This window comes from Leucoraja erinacea, chromosome 4, assembly GCF_028641065.1.
Source record: "Leucoraja erinacea ecotype New England chromosome 4, Leri_hhj_1, whole genome shotgun sequence".
Taxonomy (NCBI): Eukaryota; Metazoa; Chordata; class Chondrichthyes; order Rajiformes; family Rajidae; genus Leucoraja; species Leucoraja erinaceus.
Genome location: NC_073380.1, coordinates 60,969,702 through 60,984,025, shown reverse-complemented (window position 1 = coordinate 60,984,025; position 14,324 = coordinate 60,969,702). Strand labels below are relative to the sequence as shown.

The 14,324-nt window shown below is 39.1% G+C and overlaps 1 protein-coding gene and 1 long non-coding RNA gene across 5 annotated transcripts in view; one reads left to right on the top strand and one right to left on the bottom strand.

Moving 5' to 3' along the window:
* Positions 1-14,324, top strand: part of LOC129696477 (uncharacterized) — a 39,217-nt gene that overhangs the window by 14,494 nt on the left and 10,399 nt on the right. For all 4 annotated transcript variants that reach the window (XR_008723328.1, XR_008723329.1, XR_008723327.1 and 1 more), the window contains one exon: positions 7,695-7,795. This is a non-coding gene — a long non-coding RNA (uncharacterized LOC129696477). The remainder of the gene's footprint in view (positions 1-7,694; positions 7,796-14,324) is intronic.
* Positions 6,039-14,324, bottom strand: part of mcmdc2 (minichromosome maintenance domain containing 2) — a 30,859-nt gene continuing 22,573 nt past the window's right edge. Inside the window, exons 10-14 of the mRNA XM_055634407.1 lie at positions 14,137-14,303; positions 12,309-12,488; positions 10,667-10,809; positions 7,088-7,197; positions 6,039-6,924 (exon numbers count right to left, since the gene is read on the bottom strand). Of these exons, the coding sequence (XP_055490382.1) occupies positions 6,758-6,924; positions 7,088-7,197; positions 10,667-10,809; positions 12,309-12,488; positions 14,137-14,303 (767 nt within the window). The 3' untranslated portion in view covers positions 6,039-6,757. The remainder of the gene's footprint in view (positions 6,925-7,087; positions 7,198-10,666; positions 10,810-12,308; positions 12,489-14,136; positions 14,304-14,324) is intronic.

Below are 14,324 nucleotides of genomic sequence, written 5' to 3'. Positions count from 1 at the left end.
TGCTCAAAGAATGGTATCGCTGCCTTCAAAAACAGTTTACAGTTTGGGTCACTCAGCTGCTGATGTATCAAACGTGACTTCGGTTGAGGATTTGATGGTTGTTGTGCATGTGTTGTGCTTTGACTCCCACCGGTCTTTTTGGTTGACGCTGCTAGTCTTTGGTTTAACAATTGTTTTCTCTATTTCCTCAGCCCCTCCATGCTGTTTGGTCAGCTCGTCCTTACGATATAAATATCGCAAAAGGTCAAACTGCTTAAGCTGTGTGCTTGAACTTGTGCTCTTGGGCAAGGTAGAAGTTGCAGTCTTTGGCTGTGTGCTTGAATTTGTACTCTTGCGCAAGGTAGAGGTTGCAGTCTTTGGCTGTGTGCTTGAACTTGTACTCTTACTCTTCTTCCTTGGAAAGGTTGCATCAGGTTCAGCCTTTCTCTTAGACTTGTTCTCGTTTTCATTCTTGAAAAAGTCCTCCAGTGGACCCTAGTTGTCAAGAAGACGACAGACTGCTTTGTGTAGTGATAACCACCTAAATGTGTAAAAAAAAAATAAAAATGACTAAATCAAGGAAATAATGAAAATTTAAAATAGGTGTAGAGTCTAAGTATCTAACATTGTCCACATAACCAACATGGCACTAAACCAAGTTTGGTAAGATTAAATTTCTACATTCTACGTTTTTCTTAAAAAACAGAACAAATGTACTCACCGTGTTGACACATGCTTCTGTATTTCCACCCCATGTTCCTGTTGGAGCTGAATGACGGCTTGGTGCCTTAGCTGACTTTTGACGAGATAGTCACCACAAGCAGATCATCGATTTGGTAGCTAAGACATTTTGCTCCTCTCTGGGCAGAAATGTGCATCAGATGTCAAGGACATCCCATAATGTACACATTTGAATTCTGTGCTCGTATGTGGGTGGCTACACCATTGTGCTTTCCGACCATGACGGTGGCATTGTCTGTAGCGAAGCTTACACATTTCGACCAGGGGATTCCCCATGATGCCAGTTCTTCATTCAGAATATTGAAAACTTTGAATGCCGTGGAACGTTCAGAGCATTCCATTACAGACAGCGGGTTGACTTTAACTTGTCCAACATTGTTGTCGAATGTTTTGACCAGAACTGGGTACAGCTTTACAGCATCCATATCTGTGCTCCCATCCGTGGCAACACTGAAGACACTTTGTTTCATACTTTGAGCTAGATTTCTGGCATCTTCATTAGCCAAAGATTTGAGAATATGTTTTGTCTTTGTCCTAGCGCAGGAGTACTTTTGTGCGATCTTGCTGTCAGGAAACATTAGGGAAAATCTGAGAACATTACTTCAACTCTTACAACACTGAAGTCTTCTGACTGAGCGAGAGGCAACCTTAAAGCTAGCGGGCGCGACATTGAAACTGTCTCAGCATTTTCAATGTGCTTTATCTTTTCAGTGTGTTTTTTAATGTAATTGTTTCCACCACATGTAATGCTAATGTGAAGCCTACAAATTTTGCAGTATGCAAATGTCTCGCCTTTCTTTCAAAGATTTCTGCAAGCATGGGTTCTCAATGTATTTTGTATGTTTCCGGGCAGTTACTTTCCATCCCTCCATCATGTCCATTTTTTTCCACTGGACCAAGTCACATCAAACCTCTAATGAAAAGAGCACATTCCTACTCAACTAAACTCCTCTGCGCCAGAATCCCAGTCGCAAACACGCCTCAGATTACGTATAAATCACACCCACATAATTACAGGCAGATAAAATTTAAAGGTAACTGGTTATAGTTATAACATACTGAGTTAAACTAAATGGCTACTACACAGGGAATGGAGGGATATCTATTACGTTCAGGCCGATGGGGGATAGTCTTGGCATCAGGTTTGGCACAGACATTGTGAGCTGAAAGACCTGTTCTTCTGCTGCACTGTTCTAACTTTCTTCTAATTACCGTCCCTAGATTTCTTCTAGAAAAATTGTTCTTCCTCTTCACCGTCTCTAGATGTCTTCTAGATAAATTGTACTAATTTTCACCCTCTAGATGTCTCATAATTTTAAAATATTGTGGTATTAGTTGTGGTAATGTGGTATTAGTAGTGTGGTTACAAAATGTTTCAAGATGCATCAAAATTATAATCCCAGAGCAGTACTAAATATGTAAGTAGCCTTTAACATCCTGTGTTTTAAACCTCTCATCCCACCACTGATTAGTTAGTTTTTAATTCAGTAAATACTTTGATAAGCTAGTATTTTCCCCTTTGAGATGCCAATAATTTTGGGATTAATTTACCTCTCTTTTCACAACTTAATCAACATTAGTGAATCATACAATTTTATTGTGGAGTGATAAATAATTAACATATACCAATAGCAGGCCCTTTATCATAAGCACTTAAGGAGCAGACATCTAAAAATAAAATATCAATCCACTAATAAACCGATACCAAAATGCCAAGTTTATGGTCTTTGAACTGATTAATGAAGAGAAATCAGCCATTTGGTCTACCACTGTCATTATGTAAGATCTTTGGCTGTCATTCCCTTTCATGCCCAGTCCCCAATCCTGATTCCCTTGACTGATTCCACTGCAGTCCAAAGATGTTTTATCTCAGTCTCAAGTGAACATATTACGATATTGCACAACCCCCTATGATTGTGAATCCCAAAGATTTAAAATTATGAAATTCCTCCCAGCATCAATCTTCAGTGGCTGAACTGTTTATACTTGGGCTACAATTGCTATTTCTACACTCTTCCCATCAGGGAAAACATCCTCACAGATTTAATGTATTGATGTACCTCAAGTATCTTGTACATCGCAATGAGATCACCTATCATGTTCAGCTGTTCATTCAAGTAGATGGTGGTAGAGTGGTTAAAAACAAAAGGCATATGGTAGGCTTGCCTTCATTGGTCAAATTTGGAGGATTGTGTGCAATTCTAGTTGTCCCATTACAGGAAGGATGTGTGGCCTTGAGAAGGATACAGAGGTAGTTTACCAGAATGATGCCTGGTTTAGGGGGTATTAGCTACAAGGTGAGGTTGGACATACTTGAATTATTTTCTTTAGAATACAGAGGTTGTGGAGAGTCTTCCTTGGAAGTACATAAAATTGAGGGACATTGATAGGGTAGATAGTAAGAACATACTTCCCAGGATGGAAATGTCAAATGTCATACTAGAGAGCATATGTTTACGGTGAGAGGGGCAAAGTTTAAAGACGTATGGGGAACATTTTTAACCCGGAGGGTGGTGGGTACCTGGAATGTGCTGTCGGGAATGGTGGTGGAGGCAGATACGATTGTGGAGTTTAAAATGATTATGGTTATGCACATGGATGTGTTTGGCATAGAGGGATATGGATTATGTGCAGGCAGAAAGATGTCTTGCCATCAGGACCTTGCAATCAGATATTATGGGTTGAAAACCCTGTTTGTGCAGTACTGCTCTATGTTTTATATATGATTTTGTATTGAGATCAACATTTTAATTTAATGAAGAGTGTGATTTGTATATTTGAAGAATTAAATGTAAGTACCATCAAATTAATGTTTGGGCACAAAATTACTGCAGGCAATATTCTGTTTGCTGGACGTGGCCCTGAATTAATTTGCACTTAAACTCCCAGTTACCATCAATACATGCAGCTGGACAGCCTTTTAATTATATATTTTATTGCACTGAAACTGCCACTGTGCTATATTGATCTTTATTTTAGCTTCACTATGCTTTGAAATTTAGTTAATGTTAATAAGCTGTCAAAATTGTAAATCAGAACATCATCAATCATGTTCATTTGACAGCTTTTAGATACAAACTTAAAGTTTGTATCAATTAGTGACTCAAATTGTCAGTGGAATTTCTTTAGTTCACTTCCCAGCATACACTTGTTCAGACATAAATGTGTAGGACAACAAGAATTAATGCCTTGCCTTTCTCCCTAGTTGCCATCAATGATTTTAGATCACTGATCTTTGGGTGGGTGTTTTCAATGGCCACCTTTTCTGAGGTGGGAGGCTTGTTTCCGGCTGAAACATCTCAAGAAGATTTGCTAATAACATAATAATCAAGAATTCTGCAGATGCCTATAAGCTATTATACAAAGAAACATTTCCGTAACCATTTCAGTAACGACCCACATATCAGTAACGACCCACATATTTTGATACAAGAAATAAATAATGGACATAAAACATGATGGAAAGAATGGCTAAAAGAAAAATGGTACCATGAGCAGTTCTCTGATACATGTTTAGCAGTTTGAGGGGAAACATGCTCTACCTATCTTCCAAGTTCCTGATTCAAAAAGTAATGAACCACTTGGTTAATGTTCAAAAGGAGAGAAGGCTAAATTTGCCTCAAAAATAAAATAATTCACGTGTTTTGAAAAGACTTGAAAAATTGCTACATTAGGAGAAGTGTACAATGTGAGAGAGAGAGAGATCTACACTGTTTTAAGGCATTAAATTCGTTTTGAAAGCGATCGGACAGATCAGAGCCATCCTGTTGAATTGAGAGGACGTGAACGGTAACATTCAATGTGTGGCCGTTTTATTCTTATTTATTTTACTCGAGTGACTTTCAGAGGGTATTCTGGTAGTTAAGTGGAGACAGATTTTCCTACTGTCTTACAACATTTTTTTAGCAAAAACTTGAAATAGAACCAGAGGTAGGAGAATCTTGGAGAATGAATTAACAGTTAATTAATGGTCAGTTAGTTAATGGGGATAGCTGGAAGGTTATAATACATAGAAACATAGACATAGAAATTAGGTGCAGGAGTAGGCCATTCGGCCCTTCGAGCCTGCACCGCCATTCAATATGATCATGGCTGATCATCCAACTCAGTATCCCGTACCTGCCTTCTCTCCATACCCCCTGATCCCCTTAGCCACAAGGGCCACATCTAACTCCCTCTTAAATATAGCCAATGAAGTGGCCTCAACTACCCTCTGTGGCAGAGAGTTCCAGAGATTCACCACTCTCTGCGTGAAAAAAGTTCTTCTCATCTCGGTTTTAAAGGATTTCCCCTTTTATCCTTAAGCTGTGACCCCTTGTCCTGGACTTCCCTAACATCGGGAACAATCTTCCTGCATCTAGCCTGTCCAACCCCTTAAGAATTTTGTAAGTTTCTATAAGATCCCCTCTCAATCTTCTAAATTCTAGAGAGTATAAACCAAGTCTATCCAGTCTTTCTTCATAAGACAGTCCTGACATCCCCAGGAACCAGTCTGGTGAACCGTCTCTGCACTCACTCTATGGCAATAATGTCCTTCCTCAGATTTGGAGACCAAAACTGTACGCAATACTCCAGGTGTGGTCTCACCAAGACCCTGTACAACTGCAGTAGAACCTCTCTGCTCCTATACTCAAATCCTTTTGCAATGAAAGCTAACATACCATTCGCTTTCTTTACTGCCTGCTGCACCTGCATGCCTACCTTCAATGACTGGTGTACCATGACACCCAGGTCTCGCTGCATCTCCCCCTTTCCCAATCGGCCACCATTTAGATAATAGTCTGCTTTCCTGTTTTTGCCACCAAAATGGATAACCTCACATTTATCCACATTATACTGCATCTGCCAAACATTTGCCCACTCACCCAGCCTATCCAAGTCACCCTGCAGTCTCCTAGCATCCTCCTCACAGCTAACACTGCCCCCCAGCTTAGTGTCATCCGCAAACTTGGAGATATTGCCTTCAATTCCCTCATCCAGATCATTAATATATATTGTAAATAGCTGGGGTCCCAGTACTGAGCCTTGGGGTACCCCACTAGTCACTGCCTGCCATTGTGAAAAGGACCCGTTTACTCCTACTCTTTGCTTCCTGTTTGCCAGCCAGTTCTCTATCCACATCAATACTGAACCCCCAATGCCTTGTGCTTTAAGTTTGTATACTAATTTTTTATGTGGGACCTTGTCGAAAGCCTTCTGGAAGTCCAGATACACCACATCCACTGGTTCTCCCCTATCCACGCTACTAGTTACATCCTCGAAAAATTCTATAAGATTTCGTCAGACATATTTAATACAATATAAATACAATATATAATACAATTTAGAATGAAATGAAAGGCAGGGCTAAGTTAATGTCACAGTTGGAGGTATTGCTAATTAGTCTTGTTTATTTATTAAGATACCAGTTCCAAAACTAACTGCCCCAATATTCAGAAAATGGAATATTTTCGGATGCCCGTTGGACCTTGTGCATCGGCGTCACCGGCGATTTTGGAAGAAAAAGGAATCAACTCCACTGGGGACTTTGCCATGCAAATTAACCCTAATAAGCCTGGCATATGGAAACTCAAGCAACAATATCCTACAAACTGCAGGAAATATCTTTATTAGCCTCCCAGTCCTTCGACTATTGTAGAGTGCAAGTTAACTGCCACAAAAGTAGAGGTCACCATTTGTAGGACTGATTGCTGCTGAACCCAAGGAGATATCCACATTTGAACCTGCCTTTCTGTGGCAGAAAATTGCTTAAGCAAATAAATTAAGCATCTCATGTTTGTTTTTGCAGTTTATTTATTTTGTTTGAATAATTTTAAAAGAACTGATTTTAAAATGAGATAGCAATGCCAATCTATTCAATATAATGTAATAAATATTGCTATTTGTCTAATAAGACCTTTGTTACCATATTATTTGTGCAGACATATCAGTGTTTTGGCATTTATTAAATTTTATTATTTTTCAAACATTTCAGTAAAATGCAATATTACAATAAGCAGATTCCTAGCACAATGCCAATCTAAATTTTTGTTCAAAGTTATTCTTCAACAAAAAGCGCAGACATCCCAGGGGCATATGTCGAGCAGAACTGTATGAGTTGTTGACGGAATTGTGTCAAGTATATATCCCTTTGATTTAAGCTGTGCTCATCACACTGATCAAATGGAAATACTGCATTTGGAGCCACACAGAGTACAGAAGCGCCTGCAGAAATTAACATAAATCATTTTAATCCATTGTCATGATTCATATCCTGCTATTTTTAATAGAAACAGGGCTTTATCCAAACTTATAAATCATATTATTCTTTGTATATCATACTATAAAATTAATATTTTTATTCAAAGGCACTCTTTGCTATCTTTACCGTATCTTGCAGTCGTGGAAATCTCATACAGTAAAATTGCAATGACGGCATCTTGTTCCAGTATTTTATGTCTCAGGCTGAGTTTGGCATGTGCTTCAGATAAAGACATTCTTGCAAGTTGGAAAAAATTAAGAATTATCTAACTGTTGCTCCAATAAATGTGAAAGTATCTGCATATTCATAATGTGATTCTCCCACTGATACAGAATGAACTACTTAGTACAACTAATTTTAATTACGGAATGAATAACTGCAAGAAAAAACATTAAACTTATCTATATTTAAAGCAGATTTTGTCTAATCTGCTGCCACAGTTAGTGTGGGCATACTAAGATTTAGTTCCAGATATTGTCACTTTTCTGTGTGCTTATCAGAGAAAGACTGGCATGACATCTCATCTCATAAATCATTTATAGCTGAGATCCAGATAGTTATTGAATAAAGCACCTCTAATACAACCACTATTTATTCAAATGATTCTAAACTAAAATACAGCAAAATGTCCACTATGTGACCTCAGCTACAGGAATCACATCTATGTTAAAGTACATATACATTTAATGACATCATGAGTTTAATCCCTTCATTTTTAATACATGTTTTACAGTCTCAACGAGCCATGGATCTACATTTTGTCATTGGGTAATATTATTTCGAGATACCACAGACCCAAGGATGTGATGATTGGTTGACTATCAGAGGTGAAAGGTCAGTGATTTCTTAAATAGGCAGTAAGAAATCTCATTTACAGTAAAACTCCAATAATCTGTATCTGATTGTCAAATGCCCTGAGATTTTGGCGCCTGGCTTGCTCGGTCTGCAATGTGAGACGTGGACTGGAGCATGCGTGGCACTGGACAGTGAGCCAGATGTGCGACTGAAATGGTGGGTTGTGAGCATGAGGTCAGGAATGTGAATACAGTTCGGAGCCGGCGTCTGGAATGCGTGTATGTTTTGACAAGGTGAAACCTAACCTGAAATCACCAGGTTACATTTCCTGTTCCCTTTAAATTCATTGGTTCAGTTTTCAAGTCCGTTTTCATTCTTTATTACATAATATTTTAATTTAAAGTGAGTTGGTTTATTGATAGGCGTAGCACCCAAAATCCAGATAATTTGCTAGTTCGAAGGTATGGAGGGTGCAGGATTATCAGAGTTTTACTAGTGAATTGGGAATATTAAGATGAATATAGTAAAGATCTGGAAGGCTTAAAATGCATTACAATAGATAAATTCCTGATCAAGTGTGTACAAAGAGATTGTGGGAAGTCAGGGAAGAAATATTTTGGGAAGTCCAACATGGGCAGGACCTACATGGTAGGATTCTGGGAAGTGTTTTAGAGCAGAGGGATCCAAGAGTGCAGGTATATAATTCTTTGAAAGTAACCGTGGGTAGATAGGGTGGTTAAAAAGCTTTTGGCACTTTGGCCATCATCAATAAGAATATTGAGTATAGAAGTTAGGGGGGGGTGTCATGTTTCAGTTATATAAGATGTTGGTGAGGCGACATTTAGAGTATTGTTTTAAGTTTGGAAAGATGCTGTCAAGCTGGAAATGGTGCTGGGAAGATTTACGAGGATGCTGTCAGGATTTAAGGGCCTGAGCTATAGGGAGCGGTTGAGCAGGCTAGGACTATATTCCTTGGAGCGCAGGAAGATGGGGCGATCTTATAAGTATACAAAACCATGAGAGGAACAGATCGGGTAAATGCATAGTCTCTTGGCTTGAGATGGGGAAGAGAGAACCAGAGGACACAGGTTTAAGATGATGGGGGAAAGATTTAATAGGAACCTGAGGGGTAACTTTTTTTAAACAGAGTGATGGGTATATGGAACGAGCTGAGGCAGGTGTTATCGCAACCTTTAAGAAACATTTAGACAAGTGCATGGATAGGATAGGTTTAGAGGGATATGAGCCAAACGCTGGCAGGTGGTACAAGTAGAGGGGACATGTTGGTCGGTGTGGGCAAGTTGGGCCGATGGGCTTCTTTGCACACTGTATGAAAAGCCTGGGAACCACCGACTAATGAGCTTCACATTATTGGTGGGGTAAGTTTTTGTAGGGGATTCTAAGGGAAAGGATCTATGTGCAAGAACTGATTAGGGATACTCATCATGGCTTTGTTTGTGGAAAATTGCGTCTCCTCAATTTGAGCTTTTTGAAAAGGTGACCAAAATGATTGATGAGGGAGGTGTTGTGAATGTTACCCACATGGTCTTTAGTAAGGCCTTTAATAGGGTAGCGCATAGTAGGTTAATCTGGAAGGGTAGAATACATGGGATCCAGGGTGAGTTGAGCACTTCGAGACAAAATTGGCTTGAAGATGGGAAATGGAGGGTGGTGGTAGTGGGTTATTCTTCAGACTGGAGGCCAGTATAAATTGGGGTACCACAGTGATCGGTGCTGGGTCCACTGTCCGTTATCTACATTAACAATTTGGATTTGAATGTAGGTGTCATGGTCCGTATGTTGCGGATGGTGCTAAAATTGGTGGTGTAGTGCACTGTTACAATGGGATCTTGATTATACGGGTCAATTGACATGGCAGTTGGAGTCTAATTGAGGTAATTGTGAGGTGTTGCATTTTGATAGGGAATACTAGTCAACAGTAGGGCCCTGGGGAGTGTTGTTGAACAAAGGGATCTAGGAGCACAAGCACAAAGTTCCCTGAAAGTGGCGGCACTGGTAGATAGTGGTGAGGGAGGCTTTTGGCATGTTGGCCTTCATTAGTCAGGGAATTAAATATTGAAGATATGATCACATGTCATTGTGTACTGTGTGAGGCTGCACTTGAATTATGTGTTCAGTTTTGGTCACCGTGCTGCAGGAAAGGCACCATTAATCTGGAAAGAGTGTAGAGAAAAGTCACCATGAGGATGTCGCCAGGTCTCAATGCCCTGAGATGTGGGGAGAGGTTGGGCAGGCAAGCACTTTATTCCTTGGGGCGCAGGAAGTTAGGGGTGGTTTTATAGAAGTGTATAATAACGTAATGGGTAAAGGTAAGTCGAATGGTGATGTGGTATGCTGCCAGATGAGGTAGTTGAGGCAGATACAAAAACAATATTTTAAAGACCTATGGACAAGTACATGGAGAAAGGTTTTGAAGAATATTGGTTTGGTGCAGAAAAGCAGGACCCATATTTTAGGCAACTTGGGCGTCACAGATGTGTTGGGCGATAGGCCTGTTTCTGTGCTCTAAAGCTGTGTGATTCTGTGGCCGGAAATGTAAGACCAGCTTTATATTTCTGACATCTAATATTTAATTTCATATTTTCGCCATTTAGGCTATTTTGTTTTTGGATTAGCAAACATGATATATGGAAGTTTTTCTTGTGACTACTTTACCACTGCATAAAAACAGCACTACGTGGTTGCACAGCATTTTGCGGTTCCAAAAGGACTATTAAAAGGCACTATTTAAATGTGTTTTTCTGTTTACTTTAAATATACACACCTGCAATATAAATTTGCTTTAATGATGAATTGATTCTATATTAACCCTATGCAGAAAAGACAATGCAGATAGATTATTGTGCTCAATATTAATAGATACAAGTTTGAATAAAATAAAACACTCACAAAGTCTTCAGTGCAATTGGAGAAATTTTAGATCCATGAATGGGATCAGTTCGAACTCTCCTACTTGCAGTGTAATATCCCTGTATAAGCCTCTCTGCTTTCATAGTAAGTGCAGCTTCCTGGTTTCTGGCAAATGCTAGAAACTATTCAAATATATATTAAATTAGAGTTTGCAGCCATTCACAGACTGCTCAAAGAGGAATGTATATGAACTGATCCCAATATACACATCAAAACGTATACATCAAGTTGACGTATAATTATTCATTTAGAAACAGTATACCAAAAGCTAATGATATATACATACATTTCTGCATTGCCGCCTTGCTCTGGGAGTAAATAACATTAGACTTTCCATAAAAATGATTACATTCCTCATTTTTATAGTTGCAAGTGGATCCATGAAATTAAAACCAAAAAGATATTTATCAATTAGACGGTTTATAGCAGCAAACAAAGTATTCGTCATTTGAAGGTACACAAAAATGCTGGAGAAACTCTGCGGGTGCAGCAGCAGCTATGGAGCGAAGGAAATAGGCAACGTTTTGGGCCGAAACCCTTCTTCAAACTGGTGGGGGGGGGTCGGGGAGAAGAAAGGAAAAAGGAGGAGGAGCCCGAAGGCTGAGGAAGGCTGATAGCCCGGGGGCTGAGGAAGGGGAGGAGACAGCAAGGACTAACAAAATTGGGAGAATTCAATGTTCATACACAAAAATGCTGGAGAAAATTCATCATTTCTATTTGAAAAGAACAAAAACTAATCATCGCAGTCCTTTTCAAGATGCCTGCCGAAGATGAGCTGTTTGTAACAAATATTACTAACCTGATGCCAACCAGTTTGGATTGCAAAGCTGTAAAATTGGTGTTCTTTTGTTTTGTACCTTAGTTTTTACATTTATAATATTCAACCTATATTCAATTTGTTCAGACTCCAAAGTTGGCGCAGAATGATCTTAACAATTTTTGTTATTAATTTACAATACCTGGCCACATTTTATACATTTACAAATTTTCAAAGTAATTTTCACAGATTTGAAATGTAAACAGAAAATAAGAAACACTTTCATGGTAGCAGCATCTGTCGACCCTTGGTAGGAATTTTTCTGACTGTCTTCATACCTTCAGATTCATGGACAGTTTCTTCCCAGCTGTTATGAAACAGAAAGTCTTCCTATCACCAACTAGAAAGCAGTCCTGACCTACAATCTACTTAATTAGATACCTTTGCACTCTTTTATCAGACTTTACTGGACTTTATCATGCACTAAGCATCTTTCCCTTATCCTGTATCTGTACACTACATCTGTACACACTTGATTGTAATTATGAGGGAGTTAGATGTGGCCCTTGTGGCTAAAGGGATCAGGGGGTATGGAGAGAAGGCAGGTACAGGATACCGAGTTGGATGATCAGCCATGATCATATCGAATGGCGGTGCAGGCTCGAAGGGCCTACTCCTGCACCTATTTTCTATGTTTCTATGTAATCATTGTAATTTTCGTTAACTGCATAGCTTGCAACAAAAAAGCTTTTCAATGTACGACTGTACACGTGACAATAAACTAAACGATTTTAAATATACGTGGAGTAGCCAGGCTTACATTTTTTCTCTATTTGACCAACTTGACTAACTTCTCATTTTTACCTCTTCATAGTCTTGTGTTGTAAACTGCTGTAGTGCTGGATAAAGATGTTTGCTTTGGTGCATAGCTTCATTCAGTTTATGCAGTATTAGATGCATGGGAGAATTGTAATTGGAAGATTCATTGCAGTAAATCATTAGACCAAAGCCATCAGCCAGATTAGCTGGTACTGAACTGAGATCCTGAATTATGGAAACCAAAAAAAAATCATTGCATTGTTAAACAAAGAAAATTGTATTAGATATAAGCAGGTATTTATTTTATGCCCATATAATCTCATTAGACCAAAGCCATCAGCCAGATTAGCTGGTACTGAACTGACATCCTGAATTATGGAAACCAAAAAAAAATCATTGCATTGTTAAACAAAGAAAATTGTATTAGATATAAGCAGATATTTATTTTATGCCCATATAATCTCATTTCAATCTCAAAATGTAGTTGCAACAGGCCCAAAGTAACATGCTTGCAAGTACATAGGGATTTCCAACACTAACTTCATCTCAGATAGACACAAAATGCTGGAGAGTTCTTCAGTCTGAAGAGGTCTGACGTGAAACGTCACCTATCTATTTTCACCATAGATGCTGTCTGATCTGTGGAGTTACTCCAGCATTTTGTCTACCTGTGGTATGAACCAGCATCTGCAGGCTTTTTCCCCGCAATTCTTTAGACACACTCCCGAAATGTCCTGTGCACAACACTAGAAATGTCCTTTGCGCACCTCTGTCTGGTGAATTACCATCAATCCCTGTTTCTACTTGATGACCGTCGCAGCACTGGAGCCTCAGGAGATACCAATAGCCAAAACTGCTTGGTCATACATATATTGTCATTTAGACCAATAGAAGTTTGGATAAGAAATTCCAGTTAGGTGAAGCAACGGAGCTGACAGAGGAAGTTCTCGATTAGTGTTATCAAGAAGTGGCATGTATGGATAGTTTGCGAATGGCATAAAACAAATTGTGCTACAGGGCACAACTACCTTGTTACAGAGGTGTTGTGCCCTGGAATGTAAACCCTGTTTTCTATTGAATTTTCAATATTCCTATTGAATGCTATTTTATAGGTGGAGATGCATTCCCTGGCAAACATGGCTGATGTGGTGCGATCAAAACATGCAAGGTAATTCCCGCGATTGTATTGTATGGCAGAAGAGCATGCGCACATGATTCACATATTTGTCAAATATACCTTTTAATGAAAAACTTGTTGAATATTGTTTCAATATTCCTATTGCATTTTATAGGTGGAGATGCAGATATGTGGTGCGATCAATAGAAGAGATTGTATGGGCAGAAGAGCCGTGTCTTTTAATTTCCAAATCAATAGCAATCTGTTAAGTAATCTGTTAGGCCTCTTGCTATGAACAGAGAGCCTGTGATCACTGTCCTTGGTAAAGTTTGCTGTATATATTTTGCCTTATTTTCTAATTCCCCCTCCCCCTCAACCACAAATTTGAAGGGTGATTTTTAGTCCATATCTGAGTTTTTTGGTAGTGACAAGATTTCTGTAAGGATAAATCTCCTAATCTGAACTGCTGTAGTGTGGGAGTATACTGAACAGTGACAAAGGTTATCTGAGGTTTCAACATGATATAGATCAACTGGGAAATGGACAAGAGAATTTAACAATCACACGTGCATTCCAGGCACCCACCACTGTGTAAATTAAAACAAATTGCCCTGCACATCTCCTTTAAACTTTACCTCTCTCACCTTAAAGCTATGTTCTCTAGTCTTTTACACGGCTCTGACTGTCTACCCTATTTATGCATCAAATAATTTTATAAACTTCTATCAAGTCTCCTCACAACCAAGTTTGCCTTACCACTGACCCAATTACTGGATCTTCTTGTTGGCCAGCTTTCTTTAGGTGCATGTTAGCATCAGCTAAAGCCCAGAAGTTGCACTGAATCGGGAAGCTCATTTGCTGATCAACATCTTCTCCAAACTTTTTTCCAGAAATAAATACTGTGATACTCCTAGTTTCTAAAACTTAACACAGGAAATGGAAGA